This window comes from Sebastes fasciatus, chromosome 12, assembly GCF_043250625.1.
Source record: "Sebastes fasciatus isolate fSebFas1 chromosome 12, fSebFas1.pri, whole genome shotgun sequence".
NCBI lineage: Eukaryota > Metazoa > Chordata > Actinopteri > Perciformes > Sebastidae > Sebastes > Sebastes fasciatus.
The window spans coordinates 19,520,713-19,546,656 of record NC_133806.1 but is presented as its reverse complement, the minus strand read 5'-3'; the positions used below and the strand labels follow the sequence as shown (position 1 = coordinate 19,546,656).

General features: G+C 41.4%; 1 protein-coding gene across 5 annotated transcripts in view; it reads right to left on the bottom strand.

Annotated features, from left to right (window-relative positions):
- fhod3b (formin homology 2 domain containing 3b) overlaps positions 1 to 22,350 on the bottom strand; it is a 96,799-nt gene extending 74,449 nt beyond the window's left edge. For 2 of the 5 annotated variants that reach the window (XM_074653916.1, XM_074653917.1), the window contains exons 1-3: positions 21,761 to 22,348; positions 14,077 to 14,183; positions 6,171 to 6,235 (exon numbers count right to left, since the gene is read on the bottom strand). In XM_074653916.1, the coding sequence (XP_074510017.1) occupies positions 6,171 to 6,235; positions 14,077 to 14,183; positions 21,761 to 21,925 (337 nt within the window). In that variant the 5' untranslated portion in view covers positions 21,926 to 22,348. Of the gene's footprint in view, positions 1 to 6,170; positions 6,236 to 14,076; positions 14,184 to 21,760 lie in introns of all 5 variants that reach the window. The other 3 variants (XM_074653914.1, XM_074653915.1, XM_074653918.1) reach the window with 3 other exon arrangements.
- Between the last annotated feature and the right edge of the window lie 3,594 nt (positions 22,351 to 25,944).

Here is a 25,944-nt window from a genome sequence, read left to right as displayed (position 1 = left end):
AACAGTATTTTGTAAAATCATTGAGATGAATGCAAACAACTTCATATACGTGTTTTCTTAGTCTGTTCCTCTTCGTTCTTCGCCCCCATTAAGGACACAGAGAGAGGGCAAACGCCAGCTGTGAGAGGCACCTCCAACCTAAGCTCTAAACTATCCTAGACCCCTGTGTAAATATACAATAAACAATTCTGTGCAGATATCAAATAAATGTTGGTCTGAGCGAAAACAAACTCAGATTCCTTCCAAATTGTCCGTCCTTTGAGCAGTCAGCTGTTTAAAGTCTGTGGCTTCTGAGGTTACACACCTGTCCACTTCGACAAGGACTGCTCCAGTCTCGCAGCAGTGGTAAACCCCAGAGTGGTCTGGTTCACATGGCATCCACTCTTAGTGGTCCAACTCATATGTCGGGACGTGCCACTTTGAAAAACTACATTTTGTTATGAGCGGACTGTAAAACGTTAAACTAATTTTTAACCAATCATCCAATCTTTCTGACAGGAGTTTGGCTCGTTGTCAGAAGTGAATGGAGAAGAATAAAAGGGAACAGAATATAATTATTTACTGCACTGAAACTCAATAATAAGGCTATAGGACTCCTGGTTAGGAATAAATTTTTGTCCACTGGTCTTGCTGCACGCTCACACTTCTACCTCTCTATCCTGTAAACACAGCAAGAACAAAATACTCCACTCTTGGATGAAAACGTAGACAGCTCTCTTCTTTTTTTGGACGGGTGAGGAGCAGCGCTGAGGGGCCTTACAACTGGAACCAGATGGCTTCTTAATATGTGCATGCCTTTGCATGAGTGTGTGCATGTGAACGTGAGCGCATGAGTGTGCTTACACAAATTAATGTCACAGTAGTAGTCTACAACCTTTTTACAGCATGTGAAGCAAATCTGCAAAAAAGAGCCAACAATTAGCTCTAATCCTACCGAAAAATGGAAAAAGTTGCATTTTAGTTGTGGGACAAAATGAGGGGAAACATTGTCCTTTACTGTTGCCCATAAATGAAGCATTAACCCAAACTACGTTGTTATCTCTCTGCATGGGGGTGTCGGGCTCACGGCCAAACAGAGAGTATATAAAACAGAGTGAGGGAAAGTGTGATGTGAGTGATACCATCAAACCTTCCACTGATCTAGTTTTGCTAAGAGCTGTGATTTTGAAAAGCAAGACCCACTCCGCTTCTCTTCCTGAGATGTTTGCTGCCTCAGATTTCTCCTCTTTGGCACAGTGTTGTTGACGTTGGCCCCCTGGGGTGACTTTAAGTCCATGATCCCATTTTGGGGTCTCTTTATGGGAAGTCAAAGAGGCCATTTGATCTTCCTCTGTGTCTCATGGGTGCCACGTGATATGCATGTTTTTAATTATTCTCCGGCTTGCTTGGCACTCTCCCGTCACAAAAACATGACTAGATGTTGGATTTGATTGCTTTAATGTGACTATAAAGTGAGGACACTGAGGATACTGAGGATACTGAGGAAGTATGTGTTCTAATACGAAGGTGCACCGTGACAAAGCTTTATATTAATAACCAGATAAGAATGTGAAATAAAGGTATTAATAGATTTTCCCAGAATGAATTTAACCTGATACAGAGAACTGGATTTGAGCCCTAACGTTGGGTAACTCTCTTGGCTCTTTACAAAAATGATGGCAAACATTTCAAGCTGATCTTCTTTTTTAATGGGCAGGTTAACTACTGGAATTGTTTTTTTATGTGTAGTCGCAAAACTGCAGATGGCTTAGTGCAGATCTGGCAGAGCGTGTGGAAAAGACAGACACTGTGGTTCAATGGGAGCGCCACGATAACCCGCAGGTGATCTTATCGTCTTAACTCAATGTGCTGACACCCCACACACACTTACAGTAGGCACACACACACATAATAATACACTAATTAGATAAACAAACATTGAAAAAGCCCACACTTAACAGTGTACATTTCCATGCAGCTATGTTGTTAGCTGCCAGGAACTCATCCTCCAACACGGTTTGCAGAGGGATAATCGTAGAGAATTTACTGCTCATCGTCTTCCATCTTTACAACCGCAGAGTTTTCAGATGTCAACCTGAAGATCAAAACTACCAATTTGACAAAATTATAGCGCAAAAAAAGAAACGCAGCGGTCACAATGAATCATGTGCTGAGCCCGGATTATAAGAGGTTGTAAAAGACAAGGCAGATAATCCACTAAGAATGTGTCACCTCTTATTACAGCCGTCACTCCTCAGCTGAGATCAATGTGTTGACATGTGAACCTGCTCTTAAAGGGGAATGCCAACAAATTTCAGCTTTCAAATATATGATTTTTTTTTTACATTTGTGAATAATAACTATACTTGCTACAAACAAAGAAATGAAGTTTGCACCACCCGACTATCTGTGATGTGTGGATGATGTAGAGCTGGCTCCAGAAAAAAGTATTTGTTATGACTCTGACAGAATTTTCTGGATTGCAGTTGATAGATTTACCACATCAAATGTTAGCCTAGCATTGCATAAATGTCATTAATTGCCAGAGGAGCAGCTTCTGACTGAACATCTGTATGAACTCAACAAAAGTTTGTTTGGAGCCTTTACTCTGCAAGAGCTGCTGATGATTACAAAACAGATGTGACATTTGTTAATTCTTAACTTGCTATATCCTCATTTAGGCGTCCAGCAGCCCACACTAAATCTCTCTCTGTCTCTCTTCCTGTCTTCAAATTCTCCATGTCATCACAACACGGCAACTCGGAGAGCCTCGGAAACAAAATGGGACATAAAAAAAGGACCTACTGTACTTGCAGACAACGCTAAAATAAGCACAGGATTGCTTTAATCAGGCCCTCGCTACCACATCTAGTCCACCGACAACAATAAGAGCCCAACCATTTAAACGGGCTGTGGCCAATGCTAACACGCAAATCCCAGGCTGGTCAAACAAATATAAACAAAGACGAAACCATCACCACTACTGGTCATCTAAACGACAAAAATACAGCCATTCAAAAGTCATTTTCTTTTTTCTCCTACGAAAGGACTGATGCATACATACATCAAGTAATACTGTTTATAACATGCATACAGACAAATATCCGAGAAGCTTCATGATAATGAGGCTACACTCTGCAGAACACCCAGAGATAAACATTTATGTGGTGCCCGATCTGCACTTTTAGTAAACAAAGAGCCTGGACTGCTTCACTGTGTGATGAAAACAAATCACTGTGCCAGAGGAAAGGTCGGTAAAAAGCAGTTTAATAAACCATTACCTCTTTGGGTGAGCACTTTCCTTCCTCCACTGACTCTGATTGCATAGATTTCTGCCTGGCCCATGCAGAACCATATGTATGTGACAGCTAATGACTATGATTAGGGAAGCCTGGATTAGGTCCTGCTGTGGTTCAAATCATGACACATACACACAGACACACAAACAAAGTGAAAGCTAGCCCTGTGATGTGTACATTTGGAGAAACCCCAAAAACCAGAAGACATAAACACAGTTATGTACTTCTTAATTAAAACTTCAAATACATGCGATGGGTTTTCCACAAAAAAGTGACACAGATTACATACACGATTGTAAACAACTCATCACTCGTGTTAATGGACTGGGGATAAACAAAATATATTGACAATGTGGCTGTGCTAATTTAGCACCCAATTTTAAGTGAGGATACATTAAAAATGTGACATTAAACCAGTGGGCTACTTCTAGGTTTGAAAAGTGAAGCCAATGCAGAAGTGCCTTAAACTTGCATTCTTTCTAACAGCCAGCAGGGGGCGACGCCTCTGGTTGCAAAAAGAAGTCTGATTGTATAGAAGTCTATGAGAAAATGAGCCTACTTCTCTCTTGATTTATTACCTCAGTAAACATTGTAAACATGAGTTTATGGGTTCAATCGCTAGTTTTAAGTCTTCTTCAATACAGCATGATGTTCTTTTAGTAAATTATGGTCCCATTTAGAGTCAAATAGACCATAAAGCAGGGGATGATTTGGGGCGTGGCTACCTTGTGATTAACAGGTCGCTACCACGGCGTTGTCCGTCTTACAACTTTAACCCTTTCACAGTGTGTTTTCAGTTCATGAAAGTTAATTATAACCTTTTTGGCCGCCTGAAAATGTCTTATTCAGCGTTCAGTTGTACTTAGCTCCACCCTCTCGTGTCACTTCTGGTTGCAAAATACCAAGATGGTGACGCCAAAATGCTGAACTCGAGGCTTCAAAGCGGCAGTCCACAAACCATTGGGTGATGTCACGGTGATTACGTCCAGTTTTTATATACAGTATATGCATTAAGCACATCACATCCAAACAGCACTGGTAATGTTTGATACAAGGATCTGTTGACCTGAAGCTAACACAAGAGTGGTTCTATTAGTTCAAGCTTGTTGGACTCAAACATAAGGAGCATTTCTAAAGGATTTCCAGAGATCCTGGAAATCACGGTGCTAAAGCCACTCTTATGCCTCTGTACATTTTGTGCTGGCTGTTCTCCAAAGGCAATTTGCTGTAACAGATTTTTTTCATGGCGTAACATCTCTTAAAGAGAACATCTCAAAAAAGAAAAATCACTGATAGTATAGGGGCTCCTCTTTGGGGACATTTGGCCTTTATGAACTAACAGCAGGGAAATGCTCAATCCTTTAATACAGAGCAAGTGCATGGCCTAAAGAACACCATGCCATTTGTCTTTGGAAGACTAACGAGCGGGACAATCACCCAGTAATTCTGCACTCAAGGGGCTACGAGGTAAGCCCTCTAGTCGGATAAAATTAGGATCAAATGACTGGACAAGTTAACAGTAACAGTGACCACCTCGCCTGGAGGAAATAAATCAGCTAGCCACGCGGGCAGCCACTGAGGGAGACTAGAGAAGGGCAACAGGTGGCTGTCAACTTAGAGAGAAAGAGGGTCATCATCCACTTACAGAACAGCAGCAAGTCTGTCTGCCACTCCCCAGGCTCCACTAAGCTAAGCCAAGCACCAGCAGGAGCAGAGAATAAGGTGAAGCCAGTTCAGAGTAGTATGTGGACAAGGTTCCGCCATGTTAAGCATGTGACTAGAAATGTCTTTTAGGTATCCAGTGTGATAAAATAAGGGAGCATCTCCCAACAATATTATTAACAATAGGAATTTAGCAAAGTTTGAAAAGCTTAGTTTACTGTATCAGTTACATAATTGTAGTGTCAAGAGCATCAAAGAGAAATCCTCTTTGTAATCAACATGTGCAAACTAGACTTCATCAAGTTCCTCATCATTTCTCTTGTTTATCACCACCAATAGTTTATTGAGCTGTCATGACAGTACAGAAACTTTCCATCCATCTTCCACCTTTCCATTACACGTCATGCATCAGCAGGTAGAATAAATAAATCAGAGACAACCGTCAGATCATAGTGACTTCATTCAAATGAAAAATGTCTGGGCCTTTGGTTTACTTCTACTGCAATAGAGAAATACAGCCAAATTTGAAATCTGACAATTTACAGCCTAATAGCTTTTCCAGGCTTTGGGTTATTTTTACACTAGAAGCCTGTAGACGAGGCACTGTGTGTCTTAGTGTAAGAATGTGTGTTCTGCTACTGACGACCAGTAGTGCTCATTGTTAACAAACACTACAAGTCACTGGGAAATTACTTACGTATTAATTTCTTACATTATGCGTACATCTCACCAGAAAGTCAAAATCTGACAGAGTACATTGTAGCGTTGGTAAAGGCTTAGGTAGTTAGCATCCTCAGGTTTAATCAAAACCCAACCTCTTATGAGTTGCTACACACGTGCATGCACGTTTGCATATGTTTTCACTCAGCTCTTTGTGCTATTTTCCTCACATTACTCAAAGACACCAGGAGGCCCAATAAAACAAAGTGACAGAACACAGTAACTCCAAAAACATTAAATGTTTTCAGGCTCTGCTCCGTGCCAGTGGTGCGTTTCCTCGGAGTGTTGCTGAAATGCTGTTAATTCTCGCTCAAATTAAGATCCTAGGCTATTTCCCAAAACTGCCACTGTGCAAGTTAAACAAGGACCATAATAAAACAATCCACTGGTAATGGAGGTAATTAAAGCTCATACCTCACTGGTGATATACACTGAGAAAGATAAATTGTCCAGCATAGAGTGAGAAGTGACAAATATACAGTTTGGATTGCAGTGCAGTTTATTACTCACCGATGCAGGCGTGCACTCTGACGGACAGCTGTGTTCGGAGAATAATGCTGTGTTTCTTGCCTCTTCTGTGAAGAGAAAAAGACAAATGGAGAGAAAGAGAAATGTTATTTGGACATTAAGCCATGTGTGATTATTTATGTGGGTGTGTGTATAGGGTGATACACACACAACTGTATCAAGATAAAGAAACAGAAAGTCTCTCTGAATCTAAGGCAGCCATCAATATGCCCGAGGCAGGCAAGTGCTGACAAGAAAATATAGCTGTATACTCAGCTACTGTGCAAAAGTGCAAAATGATTACACATTATACCGTTCAGTCTTATTCAAACCCTTCGATATTTGTAGTTTGAACACCACCGGGAACAGGCTGTGGAACAGAACAGGGCAAAGGCCTCCGTAGGTGAAAATGAATGATGGAAGCAGCTAAGAGGTCAACTCCGCCCCCCGTGTTAATGAAGATATGCCAAGACCCTATCACCATCCTGTCAACTGCTTACAATGTCTGAATGACAATCCAAAACAAAGACGACAACAATGCACCCCAATTCTATTCAAATGTGAAAGTGAATGTGAGAGCGGTGTAGTTTGGAGTCATATGAAGAATAATTTGGCTGCTGAGAAGCCCACGCTCTAATTTGTGTACAAAGTTTTATGTCAAATTTGCCCTTTTTGAAAGGATAAGACTGGCATTATTCCATGTTTATCTTAGTGCTGACAACAAATCCCATGAAAAACACCATCAATGCGTTCATCTCTCAACAGTTGGACACTGTAGTTTTAATGAATGTTACTCAAACAGGATTAAATAGTGAATTTCAGGGGACTGTTTTCAGCCGTGGATTATAATATATATTTGCTGCGTTAGTGTGTATTTATGTCAGTAGGACAGTGTATTCAGCACTGACTACATTGGTCATGTTCATGGTAATGAAGGAACAAGTTGCCTGGTGCAACAGTGTGGCTCATTGATGTGTTTTTAATAGTTTTTGGACAATAATGGATATCTATGACAGAAATAAAGTCAGGCTTCAGCTGCAGAGTCAATACTGGACAGTGGAATTGTTGACCATAAGAAAAATACTGAGTATTATCAGTGTTTTTCAGGCAGTTATAATTAAATGTTTGCCTGTGTTTGCATCCAAAATGTGGAAAAAAACCTATAAAAACATTGACTCAGATCTAGTTGTTATGTCGTCTCAATTAATTTGACAGAGAAAGTACATTTCAATCCCATGTTTTGAATTTTGATGGTGGGGGCCACCCTTTTGTTCACATTTTGTATCACAGATTGTGCCTTTAACCTCCCGACTAGATAAAGAAGCATACAAACAAACCCCGTAGACACAACTGTGGACAAGAGCACAGCAGGTAGAGTTGCGCAACAACCCCCATCCTAATTCGGCTCTCTGACAAATAGGCTTTTATGCCGCCTGCACAAAGGCTGTGTGATTGTTCAGACTTGGCGCAGCGCCAGCAGCAGACTGTTACTCCTTTTGACAATCAGGCAGCAGTGGGTCTGACACAGAGAGAAAAAACCTATCAGCACAGAAGGCAGATCATTCTGCTGCCTCACCATAAACAAGCAGCGTTTCTGCTCCAGACAGACACACTGATGTGTTTCCTGCCCCGACCAGTCAGTGGGAGACTGCCCTGGCATGCACACAAGCAGATTACATGGTAGAGGAAATCTGTATATGCTCCCCATTTATCAAATATAATATTCGAGAATTATGCAGAGGTGACACAGGAGCAACATCTGTCAACGTGGACCTTCACTGGTGAGATGAGACGGCAAACAGGAACTTAATCCTCTGTGATGCTGCTGAGGCAAACGGGTAACCAGAGCCATTTTGTCACGAAAGTCTGCTTTCTCTCTGCCGCTTGGCTGCAACAGTATCCCTGTGCTTAAGCGAGACCTGAGGTTACACAGGCCAACATGCTCATTATCAAATTAAACAAACGTGCATGGAATATAGGTGACGGTTTCAGACCCCCCTCACCAATTAAACATGAAAATTGGACACTCCCATAGACAGTGCTGCAGGCCTGTAAAAGGTGGAGACCGAAGTTACAGAAATAATCATAACTATAAAGAGTATCAGCCAAATAACAAATTGGCTGCATGTTGGGATGTAATACCTACTGAATTCCCTGCTCCTCTTTAGGTCTTATGCTCCTCTGTGCCAGAATGTTCTGGTTTCTTCCTTTCTGTATAATCAACTAAAGCCAAGCTCCTATTAAATCAGATTCATCATGTGCAACATCACGCTTCTGAAATACATTTGTTGCTACCATTTAAACAACTATTCTTAATGATCTCATGAAGTGATTAAACCTGACCATTACCCAAAACAATTACTTCGTACCTACGTCTTACTTCCCGACCATTACCCAAAGCAATTGGTCTAAATTAGATGGCTTTATAAAAGATTAAATGAAAACATATGGCCGTTTTTATTCATTCTGTACATGAAAAGAAGCTGCGCACTATAAATCTTACTTCTACTTAATAGCATAAATCTGTTATTCATCATCATCACTTCGCCAATCAAATGCTGCAATGCAGCTGTGAAAACGTAACAACTACTGCCAATTAGATACCCCATATTATTTTCTTCTCCCGTCCCCGCTCTGTTGTATACCACCCTCATAAAGCTCCGTCTTAATCCTAATACCCAGAGCAGCTGCAACTGGACCGGTGGATACCTGCCAGCTCCGTGCTCTCTGGCTTTATCTAAGGGAGCATTACTGGCACACTGTTTATAAAACAACACAAAATGTGTACCCACAGAAGGTGAACACACATACTTGGAATAAGGTAAAGCCAGTACCTCTCCTCGAAGACCTATTAATGCCAGACAAGAAGGCCCCACGGAGGTCTACTGACTCAGCACTTCTTGGTGAACACCCCTGCTTGAGACTCCTGCATTAGTGTCTACAGAGGGACCCGCAGAGCCTGACTGAGCCAGGGGGGGTAAGGGGTGCTGAAGAATCAGGCTGAGAGACAGTGCCGGCCCTGACCAATTTGGTGCTCTGGGCAAGATTTTAGCTGGTGCTCCAGCACCTCTTTTTTTGTGCGCGCCCTGCCGGGAGGTTCTCAGTGTTAATTTTGTGCATACAAGAATGACATAGCCTCTTAACCTGCTTATAACATAGCTACCATATTGACCTTGATTATAAGGTAAAAAAAAAAAAAAAAATGTAATCTGACCATAATGCACCAGTAACACATTGAAAAAACAAGGCAAACTGATATATACTAATTGTCTTGTTTGAATAGGGCAGAAATTAAACTGCAGGCCTATTTCTATGCTTGCTCTTGCTTCAATTTAAAGTGCATTCTATCCGTACAGAAGCTGGCAAAACAAGCCTGTTCCACTACGGTCCATGGTCCTGGAATGATCTGCGGGCCAAGCTTAATCTTGAGAGCCTTATCTCTTTAAATGATTTTAAACTTAGAATAACGGAAGTGGTCACTGCTAACTGCAGTTGCTTCAATTAAAGAACAAACACACGACCAACATGCTGCCCTTTTAACGCACTGTATAATGTAATGTATTTCGTCGTACCTTGTTGCTGTCGGGATTCAATGATGTTGTCTTGTTATGTGTTGGATGCTGCTATTTGTCCCTGTCTTGGTTCGGTCTCACTTGTAAAAGAGGTTTTAACCTCAATGTGACCTTCAAGTTAAATAAAAGTTATATATATATATACATATATAAAAGTGAAAAATAGAACCAACCCTCTGCCTGAATTATTCTACTCCTCAGTTCTTGGTTTACTTGGCCTACTTTTAACCTTCTGACAATGATAATGGATCATTTGACTGGTATTAACATTACAGTGATTTTAAGGCCATTGGGGGTATCAGTTTTTAAGACAATGGAAATACAGTGGTATCATATGAATCTTGAGATTGCGATGAATCCGTTGATACCAAACATGTCATCCTAGCTTACTGGGAAAGGGGGTATATATCGCTCCAAAGTTGAGCTGTCTTTACCGCAAGGTCCGTGACACCTCAGTAGCAAAGGGCAGTGTTATGGCCCGTCTGTGCCCCCTCCGGCGCTTGTTGCCCTACGCACAGAGCGTGATGTGCGTGTGCCTAACGGTGGCGCTTCTGAGAGACTTTCTACAGAGCTCATTTGCCTCCGAGGGGCTGCTTCACTAACCATTGACCAAGTCTCACACTTATGACATGCACACATGCACACACAACCACATATGCACAGAACAAACACCACGCTGTTCTATTCGGTTAATAATACCCGTAAACTGCTCTGCAAACACAAAAGGGGCAAACTGGTGTTTTATTTCTCTCCTTGAAGTTTAAGCTGTACCGTGTTTGACAATTCCTCTGGTTCTTTTCAAATGTGCTTTTGTCCTCCTCAAATGAAAATCTTGTGTGCTGTGTGCGAGTGTCTACCAAACAATGTCCAAGTGGGTCAGAAAAAAATGAAAATAATGAAAGCGGAGCTGTCCTAAGAGAGATGAAACAGGATGATCAAGAAAACTCTGAATAGTTGAGGCAAGAACAGTTGGATTTTAATATGCTTGTCCTCTAAACTGGTTGTTGAACACATCAAGAACACTCAATAAAAAACAAAGAAAGGCATATTCAGCACAAAACTGTTGGCTTTCAGATGTGCTTTATATGTACCAGGGCAGCGAAATGCTAAAAAACGTGTCTTCTTCCGTGCTGTGTGTCAGCTACACATTTCACATGCTGAATCAATTATGCAGTCAGTAACAGCACTTCATGTTATCTTCTTAAGACAAGCCAGGGAATATGTCCTTGAGGACTTACAACTCTGCTAATCATCTGCCAATCAATGTCACACATTTGACCAAAAACAACACAAAGCCCAACGCAGAACTCCACACACGAGTCCAACACTAGTAAGTTCCCCCTGAAATGCTACAACAGGATCTCACTCCTCAATCCATGTAATCCACAAAAATATTCAAGGGCTATAAAAGTCTGTAAGCACATGTCAAGGCCATCTGATCCTAACTATGTCCCCCCACATACTCCATCTCGGCTCAGGGCTACAAATGCAGGAAATTGTGTGCACGGGGTCAATCAATCTATCACAGCTAGAAAACCAAATGACACACTGACTACCTTTAACTGTGCAGAAATGTCTGAGCACATGTCTGGGCTATACGGTCAGTTTATAACCAAGTGAGACTGTATCAGAGATGCGACAGGGGATTTATGAGTCACAATCGCCTATAGCCGAGCTTCAAACACGGTGTGGAAGTGATTATGGCCCTTAAGCTCCCGTGACATGGATATCTCCTGGCTCTGCAGCGCTCTGTCAGAGGATCATACTTTAATCTGTCTGCAAAGACACTAGGTATGACACAGGCGCCTCAGGAATGTAACCTGTCATTAATATCAATTACAGATGGATTCAATGATCAGGAACTCAGGCAGTATATGAATATAGTACTATTCTCTTTCCAACTAGGTGGCTGGGCTTAAAGCAAAAAATTATTAAAACACCATTTTGCTTGTTAACTGGAGTTTAGTGCAAAGGTGTTATTTTGACATCAACTCGTAAAACTCAGAGAGAAACTGGGAAATACTCAAATTATTTTTCTGTAGGTCAATATATTTTGGAGATGGAGACTGCTGTTGACAGATTTGCAGTAAAAGGAGGCTGAAAACAAAAAGTATAATGGAACAAGTAAAGGTGAAATGCCTCATCAGACCTTTTATTAGCTCAATAATCATCAAATCAACAACACCGAGCAGTGGGGGATGTTATCCTGGGCACATCAGCACCATAAAAAGCCAGTGAGCAGAACTGCCCTATTTTTACAAAATAATTGGCTAACCACCTTCACCCCCAGCCTCTTCAGACAACACTGTGTGGGTTTAATGACACACATCCATACCAGCCCGTGCCAGCTGGCACGACGCGAGCCCTGGCAGACTCGGTCTTCGACGAGAGAAGAAGTGGACCACTTTAACCTCACAGCTCTCAATAGCCTCCCATAAGCTCCTAACAATTTCAGATGGAACTGGGAAAGGACGGCACTCTCAACGTCCAATAGAAACACCAAGCCAGAGAGCAGCTTATGAATTCCAAGTTAGACAAATAAATCCGTACATGTTTGCGGTCCGGCCGACCAGGAGCTCTCATGCCAACCTTTGGTTTGTGATCATCTAAAGTGGGCGGCACATGAATGATATATCAACATACTCCACAGTACATGAAAAAACATATGGAGTCAATAAAGTAACTGGCCAAAGAACTTGTATGAAACAGAAATGAAACTAACACAATTTTAAAACTTTTCTCTTCTTCATCCAGGTCTAGGAGTTCTGTCGAGACAAAGCCTCATTTCGCTTCATATTACAGGGAAACAATGAGGCTACATTTGAGTGGGAGAGTTGTATGATGGTGGGTGTCCAACTGTAGTTTGGCCACTTCTAATGAGAGCAGTGAGGTAACGTTCAATAGAGATGAGGGTGATTACTCATTAGACTCGTCTACACTTCGTAAGTGGTTTAGATTACGTCACTGCTGCCACTGGGCCAGGTATTTAAAGGGACGTAAATGGATGAATGCCATGGAAACTCTGAGACATTTAATCTGTTACAACAAAAGGGCACTAATACCACCACAGAACTGATACAATATATCAAGGTCTAACTTTCATACTGTACGACGAAGATCAGCATCACACATGTATAAAGATATGTTTTTTTCTTAAATAGAGCAAATATTATAGTTTATAAACAATAGGGTAGAGCAGGTTGTCCACCAATCGGAAGGTCGGTGGTTCGATCCCCGGCTGCTCTGGGTCACATGTCGATGTGTCCTTGAGCAAGACACTCAACCGAAGGCATAGCCATCGGTGTGTGAATGAGTATTTAGATTACATCCTGATGGGCAAAGTTGGCACCTTAGCAGCCTCTGCCATCAGTGTATGAATGTGTGTGTGAATGGGTGAATGCTGACATGTAGTGTAAAGCGCTTTGAGTGGTCGGAAGACTAGAAAAGCGCTATATAAATGCAAGTCCATTTACCATTTACCATTTACCCTAAGCCAATGTGATTGTTGAGATATTTGGTGACTGGTTCACAGAGGAATTAGTGAAGTTAACAATACTGATATTCAATTTAAACTTATTTTTCCTCTAGAATCTCAAAGTGCTGAAAGACTTCTGAAACTGAGAGTCCCTCAGGTGAAGTAAAGATCGTCCCGGACCCAAGCAACTCCTGAGAGCAGCTTTTGAGCAGGAGAGCTCAATCAGCTGAGGCCCGGAAAAGGGATTACTTCACTTATTCATCCTGGAATAAAATGGGTATCATTATTATTCAAATCGCTATAATAGAATCAAATTTGGCAAAGGAATATAGCAAGCAGGATACTAATATGTTTCTCCATAGCCATGGATTTAAATACTTTTCCCTCTTATCTCGCCTACATTTCTTAGTGTCTCTCTCTCTTGAAAAACAGTAATCACATTGTTCTGATTTTGTCTGACTGTTGAGGCAGAGTAATATTTGGGGTGTTTTTAAAAGACAGATTGTTGTGATGTGATCAAAAACATTCAAATCAGTTACTCTTATTTCTGGTTCATAACAGATAATTTGACCACAACAACATGAACAATCTATTCCTGAGCCGGGCAAGTATCGTACATTATCAACCTGCTAGGCAGTGCCAGTCCCTTACGTGTTTTCAATCTGAGCCGCTCGGGCACAAGTCTAAACAACATATTTGAAGTGCAAGCAATATATGACATACTTTAGCGTAGTGATAGAGAATGTTTTGAGAATTTCAGTATATTGTTTACATGTATTTGTTTGCTTTTTGCAGTTTGGTGATAGTGAAAGAAAAGCCAAGAGGGAGACAGAGACAGAGACAGAGGTGATTGTTATCTTACCCTCCTTCTTCCTGAAATCCCTCCAGTTCATCTCTCTGCTCTGCAAGGGTAGACTCCAAGTCCAGGTAGCTTCCATTATGGGACAGCTGAAGGGCGCAGTCATCAGGCTAAACGGGGAGGAGACACAGTTAAACATTGATTTGTCTTCAATCCTCTAAAGATCACAGAATTTACACTTAGCAGATGTAAAGAATGGTAAACAGTAAAGTAGGAGATTTGGGAGTTTATGGTCAGTTGAGGCTGGGAGCCAGTGTCCTGCTGTACCAAATACTGGTCCAATCTGATCACACCAGAACCCACACATTAGCCAAAGAAGGTAAAACCAGGATGATTTGGAGACTTGTTACAACCATGACCATGTATTATATCAAAATTATGCAAAGTCAACCTTTCTAAAGCTGTAAGGTCGTCATGCACTTCTGCATTGCAGACTTCTGCACCTCCTCATGGCTCTGTTTTCAGGCTTTAAAAAAATCTAGCCCGTGACAGAAGACTTTGGCCGATCACAGGTGATTTCAAAGAGAGCGTTCCTATTGGCTGTTCATTCAACAGAGGCGGCTGTAAATCACTCGCGAACTTTGATTAAATGGTCAAGCTAGGCAGCGCTGATCAAATATGAATCAATATTCTGTTACTGTAATGCCTATTTCTCGCCTAAAATGTTTTCAGAAACATCTTGTAGTGTACTGTTTAGCTGTAAAATGAGAAAGTTTGCTTCAGCTGGTGGGGGGTGCTTGGTATTTCCTCAACTGATCTCAACATGGTCAGTGACGGCATCATGCACTACTGTGAGGATATAGTGACCGTTATATAGAAATAACTTTTTTTTTAATCATATTTATCATATATAGTCAAATAAATACAAAAATAAATAAACAAAAAAACATCTATCTAGACGTAGAGCTCTGGAGAGGTTGGTTTGCTGCTTCTGTGAAACAGAGATACAGTATGACTGTGTTGAATGTTTACGTTTCAAGCTAATTCGAAGTTCATAACTACATGCATATTAATCACAATATGGTCAGACTTTTATTCTTTAAATGACTTCAGTTGCAACAACAATACTGCTTATGTCAAAAAATATATATTTTTAGTTATGGTCATATACAAAATATAACAACTTTGTTCTTTTGTATGGCTCAATGGCAAAAATGCACAGCATATTTGAGGTTTATGTCTAGTCTGCAGTGGACCAGAGAAAGTTATTTTATCAGCTCCCAAGGCGAGGTTGGAGAGAAGTCGTGCAGATTTGGAGCAGTTTAGCAGCCTGGTGCCTCTTATCTGTCTGCTCTCCCTGTCTGATAAACTATCATCATCACACAAGATGCTTTTTGAAGAGGAGGTATGATTTGTCTGGTCTTGAACGGTTGTCATCAGCTGACTGTGGTCGAGGACATGCATGAGGAATGAGTCTGCGACTGTTCACTTGTCTGGCTGACCTCCAATTTGTAGATATTAACCTATTTATATTCAGAGTCTGTCAGCTCCATGGGACAGCGGCTCCAACGGTGGAGCAGAGGACGGGAAAACAAATACCATCACGGGAGGGCAAACATATGACTTAAGAGAAGAGAGTGGCACAGCTCTGCTCCATCACCAGCCAGAGTATCTAAAACAACGTCATACTGGACAGTCCAGCACATTTGTCTTTTCTTGTCAGCCCACTTTGACGGCTTTGTAAGATAGCCAAGGATACACTTGCATAAATTACTATTTACACATCCCCAAATAAGCAGCCTCTTTGTCGTAAAAGAAGAGCAACACATGTAAACATAAATGTAACATGTAAAGTCATGTGTTTTTTAAATTAGACCGGTTATTGCGAGGTCTGATGCAGTTCAATTTCCTCCCACATATGACAGTAACTTAATTGAACGTGAAGGAAAAAGGCTGGGAAAGACATTATGGGTCTGATGGCTTTGATCTGTCTGGCCACTCTGTTTGTATTACTGCACTGCACCACTCAAGGACTGTGTCATATTTGAGAAGTGAAACAAAACATGTGGTCGGTTAGGATAACTCTTACTCCTTCTCCAACTCTCTGTGTCTGAGCTGTCTTGTTTGCTTTCCATGCATGGTAAACCAAACGATTATTGGTAATATAATAGTTGTGGTGATTATAGGGCTGAACATCTTCAATCTGAGAGACCAGAGAAGAGGCGAGGCACAAGGCCGAAGCAGTAAACATACACCGAAAACTTCCAATTGCTCAGCAAATCCTATTGTATCTAAGACGGTGATAAGCCTTGGTTAGATCGTTGATGATGTTCTTTCAGTAAGGCCGACTGAGAGACAGAAAGAGACGGAGATCGAGAGAAAGGGAGACATGCTGGCAAACAAATAAAGCTATACTGTACACAAGCACAGGAGGGAAACAAGTGCTTCTCCAGATTACAGGACAGAATCTGGACAGACAGGAAATCCAGACATAAGGGACAAAGTTAGGCCCACTATTTTTATGCCGATGGACTGACATGCCTTTAAAAATAATGTGTGTGACAGTAATATGAAATGTAGCATGAAGGAGAAGACATTAAATCATATACGCTGACCAGTAGCTGGGCCATTCATGATGTATAAGACACTGAACTAAACCAAGAAAAACCACCAGGAGTCTCCCTAATGTCTAAATCACTAGAGGTTATCCTCAATGTACTAAATGTTCATAGATTAAAGCTGAAGTAGGTAGAATTGGATGAAACATGATTAAAAACTGTTATTTTTATAAAACGGTCACTATATCCTGACAGTAGTGCATGAGACAGGTAATCTGAAAAAATCATGTGCCTCTGTGTCCTCCGGTGCTCCTAATGGCATCTGCAAGATTTCACAGACTGGAGGAAAACAACCAATCAGAGCCGAGCTGGAGCCTTGCCGTCTCTGAGGCAGCTGTCAATCACTCGCGAACTCCGATCAAACGGTCAAATTAGGCAGCGCTGATCAAATATGAATCAATATTCTGTTACTGTAATGCCTATTTTTCTCCTCAAATGTTTTCAGAAACATCTTGTAGTGTACTGTTTAGCTGTAAAATGAGAAAGTTTGTGGGCCGGCAGCCATGTTGAGATCAGTTGAGGAAATACCAAGCACCGCCCATCAGCCGGAGCACACTTTCTAATTGACTCCGTTGAATGAACAGCCAATAGGAACGCTCTCTCTCTGAAATGACCTGTGATTGGCCAAAGCCTGAAAACAGAGCCATGAGGAGGTGCAGAAGTCTAGTTATCTCTCAGAACACTTGAATTACAATATGCTGAGAGGTTATTATGGAATTTTTGCCCAATGATGCCAAAAATATTCTGCCTACTGCCGCTTTAATTTGTTTATTCATTTTTCACTTACTTGATGTTGCCTTGTTTTTGTCATATTATATTATTATATCATATTGTCACTTGTCATATCTTGGGTGTTAATAGCCGTGACGTAGTGCATCTGCCAGTGATTTCTTGTCTATTTAATCATCTGGAACGATTTTCATTTAAAAGAAGTCTGACATTTCTAGTCACTATCCCAACTGATGTTAATTTGTCTCTTCAGGGTGTTCTCCATCACTACTTATTCTAACTATCCACTTCTTCTTCTTCTTCTTCTTCTTCTTCTTATTCTGTTTATTTCAAATAAAATGCTGTTGCTGCTTCTGCAAGCAGAAAATCTACCACTTATAATACAGAGAAAAAGATCAAATATTTTTTTTTTTTGTCATGAATTGGGTATACATGCTGTCAATTTACAAACAAAAGTCTAATTTATTGTTATAGTATTTTAGTATTTTTTTTACTCTTCTTACATTTTGCACTTTAAGTACTGCTTAAGTTTGTGGATTGGATAAAAGGGCATGAAAATGTTTGTTCTCTTTCAGCTTTACGCTCTGTATCACAACCTGAAATAGACAAAACATTGGGCTGAATTTGCAGCCGTAACCAGCAATTAGCTGTGGAACCAAGAAATGCATTTCCCCACACAAGGTTTTGACTCACAGACCAAAAGCGGTAAAAAGTCAAAGTGAATTGTGCAAGTCTGCCATCAATCTGTCCCCGTCTCTACATCCATCTACCCATCCATGTATTATTCACACATCCATCCTCCAACTGGTATCCCTTCAGGTTTTCATTATATAATCAACCTGGATTGTCTTGCATTGTATAACCACGCCAGGTCGATGCACATAAATGGCCCTTAATCCAGGAACAGTGCTACCAGATTATCAGTAGCAGAGGCTTCCTCAGCTGTTCCCCGCCCAGGACTTGAACCCACGGTCGCCTGTGATGGCCAAGTCCAGAGATGCAACCACAAGTGCTCTGCTCACACACTGAGGTCTGGCCTCTCCCTTCAACCACCATACTGTGGTCCACTGACCAGGGAGGCAGTTAAGGCAGAACGAGCTAAAAATAAACACCATGCAATTTCCAATTTAAAACTGCTATCTCACTCCAAATTTCTTTGGAATGAGATAACATATACTGTGTGCTAGTTGCACATTTATTTAACTAACAACATTATCTTTTACATAGTTTTACCCCGTGTTAGCCAGCCTTACACATTTGTGTATGTAAACCGCACTGGAGTCTAAATCAAGCACTTTATAAAAGCTCAACGTTTGTTTGATAAAGGTGAGGATGGTATTTGTGGTCTTTCTCCGAAGGCAAGGGATTTAAAACACCTTAAAACACACTTGATGCATGACAGAGAAACCACATCAGCACTCAACAGTACATTTGTGTCAAGCATGCAGAGGATGAGTCTGTCCACGGATGTTGCATTCTTCTGAAAGGAGCCCTCTGCTGAGACAACCCACCATAATGCAGAGACCAGCAAAACCTCAACTCTGCATAACAATGTGTAAAAGAATTCAAAGGAGCTCTGACAGGCAAGGAGGAACCTGTATTTTACAGCATTTAACATAACTTCTCATTATGGGTCTCTGTAATTTCTTAGGGGAAAAAATGCGACTCAAAACTTGAAATTGGTGAAGTGAGAGTCCATTCTCCAAGACTTTAGCCACATTTTCCCTCCCTTTAATACTGCTTTGCAATCAGATGCCAGGCCTCAAGGCCACCAAGCCACAAACTACAAAACATTGACAGAGAAGAAAGCATGTGGAGGACTATTGATCTATTGATCTATTGATTCACGATGACATTAGAGCTGATTTGGAATAACTCTGGCAAATTTTGATGGTCACTTTGTCTTCTGACAAGGGCAATGCATTATTCATGACAGCATAGACACGCTGAGTCAGGTAATGACTCTTCATACTTTCCATCCACAGTAGCAACAGAATAGCTTGTTTATAAATGAACAGCTATACATGGTACGGAAGAATATTAGTGTCTTTATCACAACATTACATGTGTTTGAATTTCCATTAAAGCCCTCTGTATATTCAGCAGTGCCACTGCAATAACACAATACATTACATACAGCATTATAATACATGGTGGCATGGCATTTTCCAAGAGGCAACGGGGTGGAAATCTGACTTCAAAGTGTGTCTGCTGTCCTGACAATGCCGTCGTTGCTACACAACAAGCATTTATGGTCTGAATCCTCGTTGCTATAAAATATAATCCTTGGTTATAATTTGCTTTTGATGTTTAAACCTCACAGTTACTCATAATTGGTGTTTGACTTTGTACAGCAGCATGGCCAAAGTGCCATGATCCCATGTACAGGCCAAGCCAACACACATATAAACAACAACCACACACACACACACACACATGAACAGATCACCCCTCTTGAGACTGCAGACTGAAACTGACAGGAACAGCCCAGAGACGGCATATGCTAGCTGCTTTGACTCCCTCGACACCATGTGTTAGCAGCGTGCTATTTATACCGGATTGACCTGTACCATAGAGACGGAGCTCAAAGACAACAGATTTGCCATCGAAGGCATTGACAGGGTCACGCCAAAGTCACTTCCTCAAACTGTTGAGGGTGTGAATCAGAGACCTCGCTGCTCGATGTGGTGACCCAGTCTAGTCAACCACCTGACTGTTATTTGTTTATAAAAAGCACAAGCTCCTTCAAGATACTGCTAACCACAAATGCCCATGTGACCAAATCTCACTAACCAGGCGCTGCTGAGCTTTACCACCGGTACTCCCTCTCTGTCTAGTTTGCGGTCCAGCTGGCCCACTGCTAAACTGAGACCAGTCGACTGTGCAAAGTACATCAGCCCTTTGTTTGTGTTTTTAATTCTGCCCGCTTCCCTCTCCTCTCTCAAACAGTGGAAAGCGTTCCCATCCCATCCTGCTGGTCAGACTGAGTGGGCTGCAGAATGAGAGCCAGGCTTGTGGTGATCCACAGCATCCTGAGGCTTCCGTGACTTATCTTACTAGCTCTACTCAAACAAGATGGAGCACCATTGATCTGACAGAATGAAGAAAGACCCTAATTAACGTTCTATTTACACGACTTCCACAACCAGACTGAGATGAATGCTCAATAAAAGACTCGACTTCAGATGCTATGGCCCCCTTTGCTTTGTTTAAATTTGAAGGTCAGTAGATGAGGCCTGTAGAAAATGTGTTTGGATGCACAGAGTCTAATCAGAAGGAAGAGGCAGGCAGAGATATAGCCTTCAGAGGCCTCTAAAAGAAAAACAAAAATAGAAAATGGGCTTCAAGTTTACATTATTTGTCACTGGCTTTCTTTAGGAAACTTAAACAGGGCAATTTACACCATACCAAAGAGGAACATTCGGTTATTTTGAGCCGCTTAGAACTGGCTGTGCAGTTGCGGATTTTGTGGAAGGCAAACATTTCCAACCAAAACAATGTGTACCGCTTCACCTTCTCAAAACAGTTTGGACTAAAAAAAAAAAACAATGTGATGCAGCTCGACCAAACACAACAATGTAGAGGTATTGCAAAAAATGCATTCTGCTTTTGGCTAAGGAAATATGCCATAAATATGCCATAAAAAGTAAGATGTCAAATAACAAAATGACAAAATAATATGTTGTGTTGAGATCAGATGGTTACAAATTCAAATCCCCAGATCTAGGGCAATCCGGATGGGGAATTACCCTCTCCCATCCTTCAACAACTGACCAACTGGGCATCTGACCCCCACTACTCTAACTGGGGGCTGTGTTGTGACAACAGCAGAAGCGGTTTCCTACATGGACTTCAAGCTCATACTTAAAAGCCAAAAAACAACCAAATTGAAAGTTGAGGGAAGGTTAAATGTAAACAATCATGATTAATATATTGAGTATATTTGCATTTCTTTTGTTCTATTACACAAAATAACTGGAACAAAACTTCCCCTTTAAGTCTAGCTAATGGATAGTAAGAAAAAACAGGTCAAACTGAGGGGGATTAGATTTATGGTCGAGGTAAACATTAACAGCTCCTCAGCCAAATAATGGGTGTGCACATCACTCCCAACATCACCCAAAAAGCCACCAGTTACTCCCATAATGTCATATTATTAGTCCATCTGACTGACATGTGCATGCAATAACTAGTTTGAATGCATGTTGATGCTCCATCAGCATCCCATAACAGCAAGTCACAGCTCTCTATCATGGCTCATTAGGTTTGTTTGGTATGGCAACCCAATCATCAACATGCTCAAAGCTAATAATTAATTTTGCATTCTGTTAACCTTTTCACTCATTTAAAGAGACATGAAAAAACAACAACATAATGAAGAGGTTGAATATACTGCATACCTTCTGTGGGGCTTTCAGCAGCCTGTGGACTCCAGCAATCTGATTGATCAGAGGAATATCTTCCCTGAAAGTGTACAGAGGTGGCCGGGTGGGCTCTGGGAAATTGGTGCTGTTAAATGGATCAGTATCATCTAAGAACTGTGCCCTGCATACAAACGTAGCCATGATGTATCCATGCAAGGCGATGTGAAGATAATGGAAACAGTGGATGCGACACCACAGCCTCTGACAGACAGACAGGCAGGCAGGCTGCAGCCCCCCTGGGCAGAAGGTCTTCTTCTGCAGTAGCAAAAATACTGCACCCTCCTCTGTTATCCTTGGACCTTCTCCATTCGCTTCATGCAGCGCAGAGGACACGGGACAGTGCGCACAACAGTCCAGAAGAAGTAAAGATCCAGGGTGCCTTTGGTGAGAGATAGGGCTCTAGTCAGTGGTATCCAAGGGCATTGCGGGCGTTTAGAGGTGCTGAGGCAGACTGCGGACTGGACTGCTACACTTGGCGCCTGGTCTGTGAGAGCGATGGGAAGCGGCTCTCCCTCCTCAAGCCTCAAACTCTGCCAGCAGAGGACACAGCAGCAGCCAGACCTCAGCCAGGCAGACACACAGCTCATATTACAGGCGCTATGGCGGCCTCTAGTGGCCAGTGTGAGAAGTACACGCTGCATCGAAGTTGGCAGCGACTCAACAATGCAGCGATGCCATCAGTTAAAGGTCACATATTATACTCCATTTAAACTAGTTATTATAGGTCTCAGACCTCCAAACCATGTCTCTGAAGTTTTTTTTTCAAAAAAACAATCAGATCATGCATTCCAGCATGTCTCTATAACCTCTGTTTCAGCCCATTTCCAAAAGTGCTGATTTCTGTGTCTGTAGCCTCTGTCTCCTCCCACTCTGCTCTGATTGGTCAGCGTTTTCTGTCAATCAAACGTCCTCAACAACAGCGTCACCCTCCCCCTCCCTCCCGGAGAAGCTCTCTCTCTCTCTCTCTCTCTCTCAGAGAGACGAGTGGAGAGATAGCAGCTAGAATAAAGTTTATAAACCACTTTAAAGTTTATAAACCAGAAACTTCACCCAGCGCACGTTACCGGAGGAATCTGATCAGAAATCGGCGACACATGATGAACATCTGCGGTCCAGATTCCAGGTTTTCCTGACGGTAGCATGTAGCTAACCCGTTAGCATGTAGCTACATGCTAACGGGTTAGCTACATGCTACCGCTATGACACGGTGTGTAAACACAGCGACCATCAGGGTGGAAAATAGAAGATGTGAAACAGTAGTCAGTTCATTATTTCTGCTAAAAGATAAATGTATGGAAGATCAGAGTAATGGTATATTATTTACAGTAGTAGCTGTCTCTGTGTTACCATGACTACAGACCACCGGAGCTTAGCTTACCATAGTTTACCAGAGCTGAAGACTTTCTCCTGTACCATGTTAACATAACTAACTAACAGGTGGGATGATTACAAATGCTGTGAATAATTAATATTGTCATCTGTCTACTCAAATAAAGTTTGACTGTGAAACAGAAATGTGTTGTGTTGCTTACAAGTCACTATTTACTACCTGTATTCTGCTACATGCATGACATCAAATATATATAATATATAAATATCATCTGTTTAAACAGTGTAATTACATAAAGCCTTTGTGAATGAACATGTTATATTTAGATGATGGGAGTACATGAAGCCTGTTCTGCTGGTTCTTGCAGACTAACTGTAGGAGCTACTTTGCTCAAGTTCGGTTGAGGAGGAGAGACAGTGACGCGCTGTGGGCCGGGGTCAGCTACTGAAGGTTCTCTCTGGTTCGACCAGGAAACCCTCACGTGACTTGCATTCTCTAATGACGTCAGAATACAAGGAAAAAAGCGATTTTTTTTCTGCACCCATTTCCGGACAAACGGAGGAGGAGAAAAAGAGAGAGGATGGTCTTTTATGATACTATGGTGGCCTGTAGACACACTGGGGACAGATATTGATGTTTAAAAGACATGGAAAAGTGCATTTTGCATAATAGGTGACCTTTAAAGCAGCAGTAGGTAGCATTGGAGCAAATGGGATTAAAACATTTATAAATAGGTCACTATATCCTGACAGTAGTGCATGAGAAAGGAAATCTGAAAAATTAAATAAATCATGTGTTTCTGTGTCTCCTAATGGCATCTGCAAGATTTCACAGACCGGAGGAAAACAACCAATCAGAGCTGAGCTGGAGCCTGTCGTCTGTGAGCAGCTGTCAATCACTCACAAACTCCGATCAAACAGTCAAACTAGGCAGCGCTGATCAAATATGAATCAATATTCTGTTACTGTAAGAAGAAGAAAAAGAAGAAAGGCACTTTATTGATCCCCGAGGAGAATTTTTTTTTTTTTTTCACAATGTAATTTTTCTTTTTACATAGTACACGCAGGCCCGAAATACACACACATGCACAAACAGGACCTGTATACATGCATTAGAGGAGAGGGGGCTGCCCCTGACAGGCGCCCCGAGCAGTTGGGGGTTTGGTGCCTATTAATTAATTGTGTATTAATAAATAATAAATTAATTAATCATTTAAATAAAATTGATAAATGAGCAAACTCATCTGCTGATGAAGGCCATGAGAAGAGGCTGACAGCTATGTGAGTAAATAATTTTTTGTCAAACTACTATTTCCAAGGTCAAGAATGAACCTTCATCATGTCTTCAGTATTAACAATTTTAAATGTGAATAAACAGTTGCTACATGTTTAAAAGACTACTATGTGTGTATATCATTACAGCTATGCTACTGTATAGGGGAGAGTGGGGTAAGATGAGCCAATTTTTACTTATGCTGTCCTCGAGGTTAGGAAAAATGAGACAGAAGTCAAATGAAAACATGAACCTTAAATTCAGGATCTCTCCTATCAAATGAAATGATCAGCATGCATCCATCACAAAGCTGTCTGAAAAAAATGACCTTCCCAAAAAAAGTGCTCCTGTGGCTCAACTTGCCCCAGGTAAGGGGTAAGTTGATCCGAGTCAGTGGGTAAGTTGAGCCATCGTGGGGTAAACTGAACATCTGAGTTTTTAAGTTTAAACCTCAGCATAAGTGTGTTAACAAACAGTTTCACAGTTATGAACTTGTGAGAACAAACCACCTGTGAGTTTCAAGACCATTGAACAATCAAAATATCATTCAATATTCGACTATATCCCAGTCGTCAAGGTTGCAGTGAAATATGAACTGTTGCTCCCTCCTTGCAGTTCCTCCAGCCTTTTGAGGTTGAGGTAGCTCCTTCAGCACATCACTCAGTGGAAAAGATGCCTCATCCTTTTCCTTGAATACAAAGGTGGGCTTCTCACGTCAAGTGTTCCCCCGGATTCTTCTGAGAAATCTTGCACTCACTTCGTTGCCCTCCAGGCTCTCAACCAAGCCAATGTAATGGTAGCTTCTGCCTTTGGATACAAAGTTTACTATGACAAAGTCACCAACTAACAGATCTGTGATGTCTGATTCACTTCTCTCATCATTAGAACTCTCATGCTCAGAAGTGTCATCAAATGGGATGGGAACATCACTCTCCTCAGAACTGCTGTACGCTGTGATTTTCGTCTTGGTCTTTGGTTTGACCTAGGCCTACCTGCTAAACCCTTCTCTTTCCAGTTGTTGGGGACAGGAAGGTTGTTCTTTCTGCCAATTCCAATGCCAGTTCACAGCATTTCTTTGGAGTAAGGCCGTGGAACTGTTCAGCCAGCTTCTTGATATGGTCTGCAAGCTCCTTCTCTACCTCCTCTGTGAGGACCCTCTTTGCCTCTGCTGTTCCACTATAACCAACTGTTTTTACTTCCTTTATCTCCCTCTTCTATAAAGGTTAACACATAAAAAAATCAAACCAAGTTGTGTAACACTCAACGGTAATACCATTTTATACTTCAGAGAATTAATTTGGTTAATTTATGGTGGGGTAAATTGAGCCAGTGGCTCGGAATAATAGTAGAATATTAGTGAGCCAGTGGCTCAACTTACCCCATAACCTTTGGCTCACTTTGCCCCATAGCTACCATTTTGGAAAAAATGGCCTAGCTTAGCAATTCAGGCTAATCTTTAGCGAAGGGATTAACATGGTGTTATATCTTAGTAAATCACCAACGTGTATAATATATTTTTTTAGACCTGGATACATTTGCTTTGATCTAACATCCATTA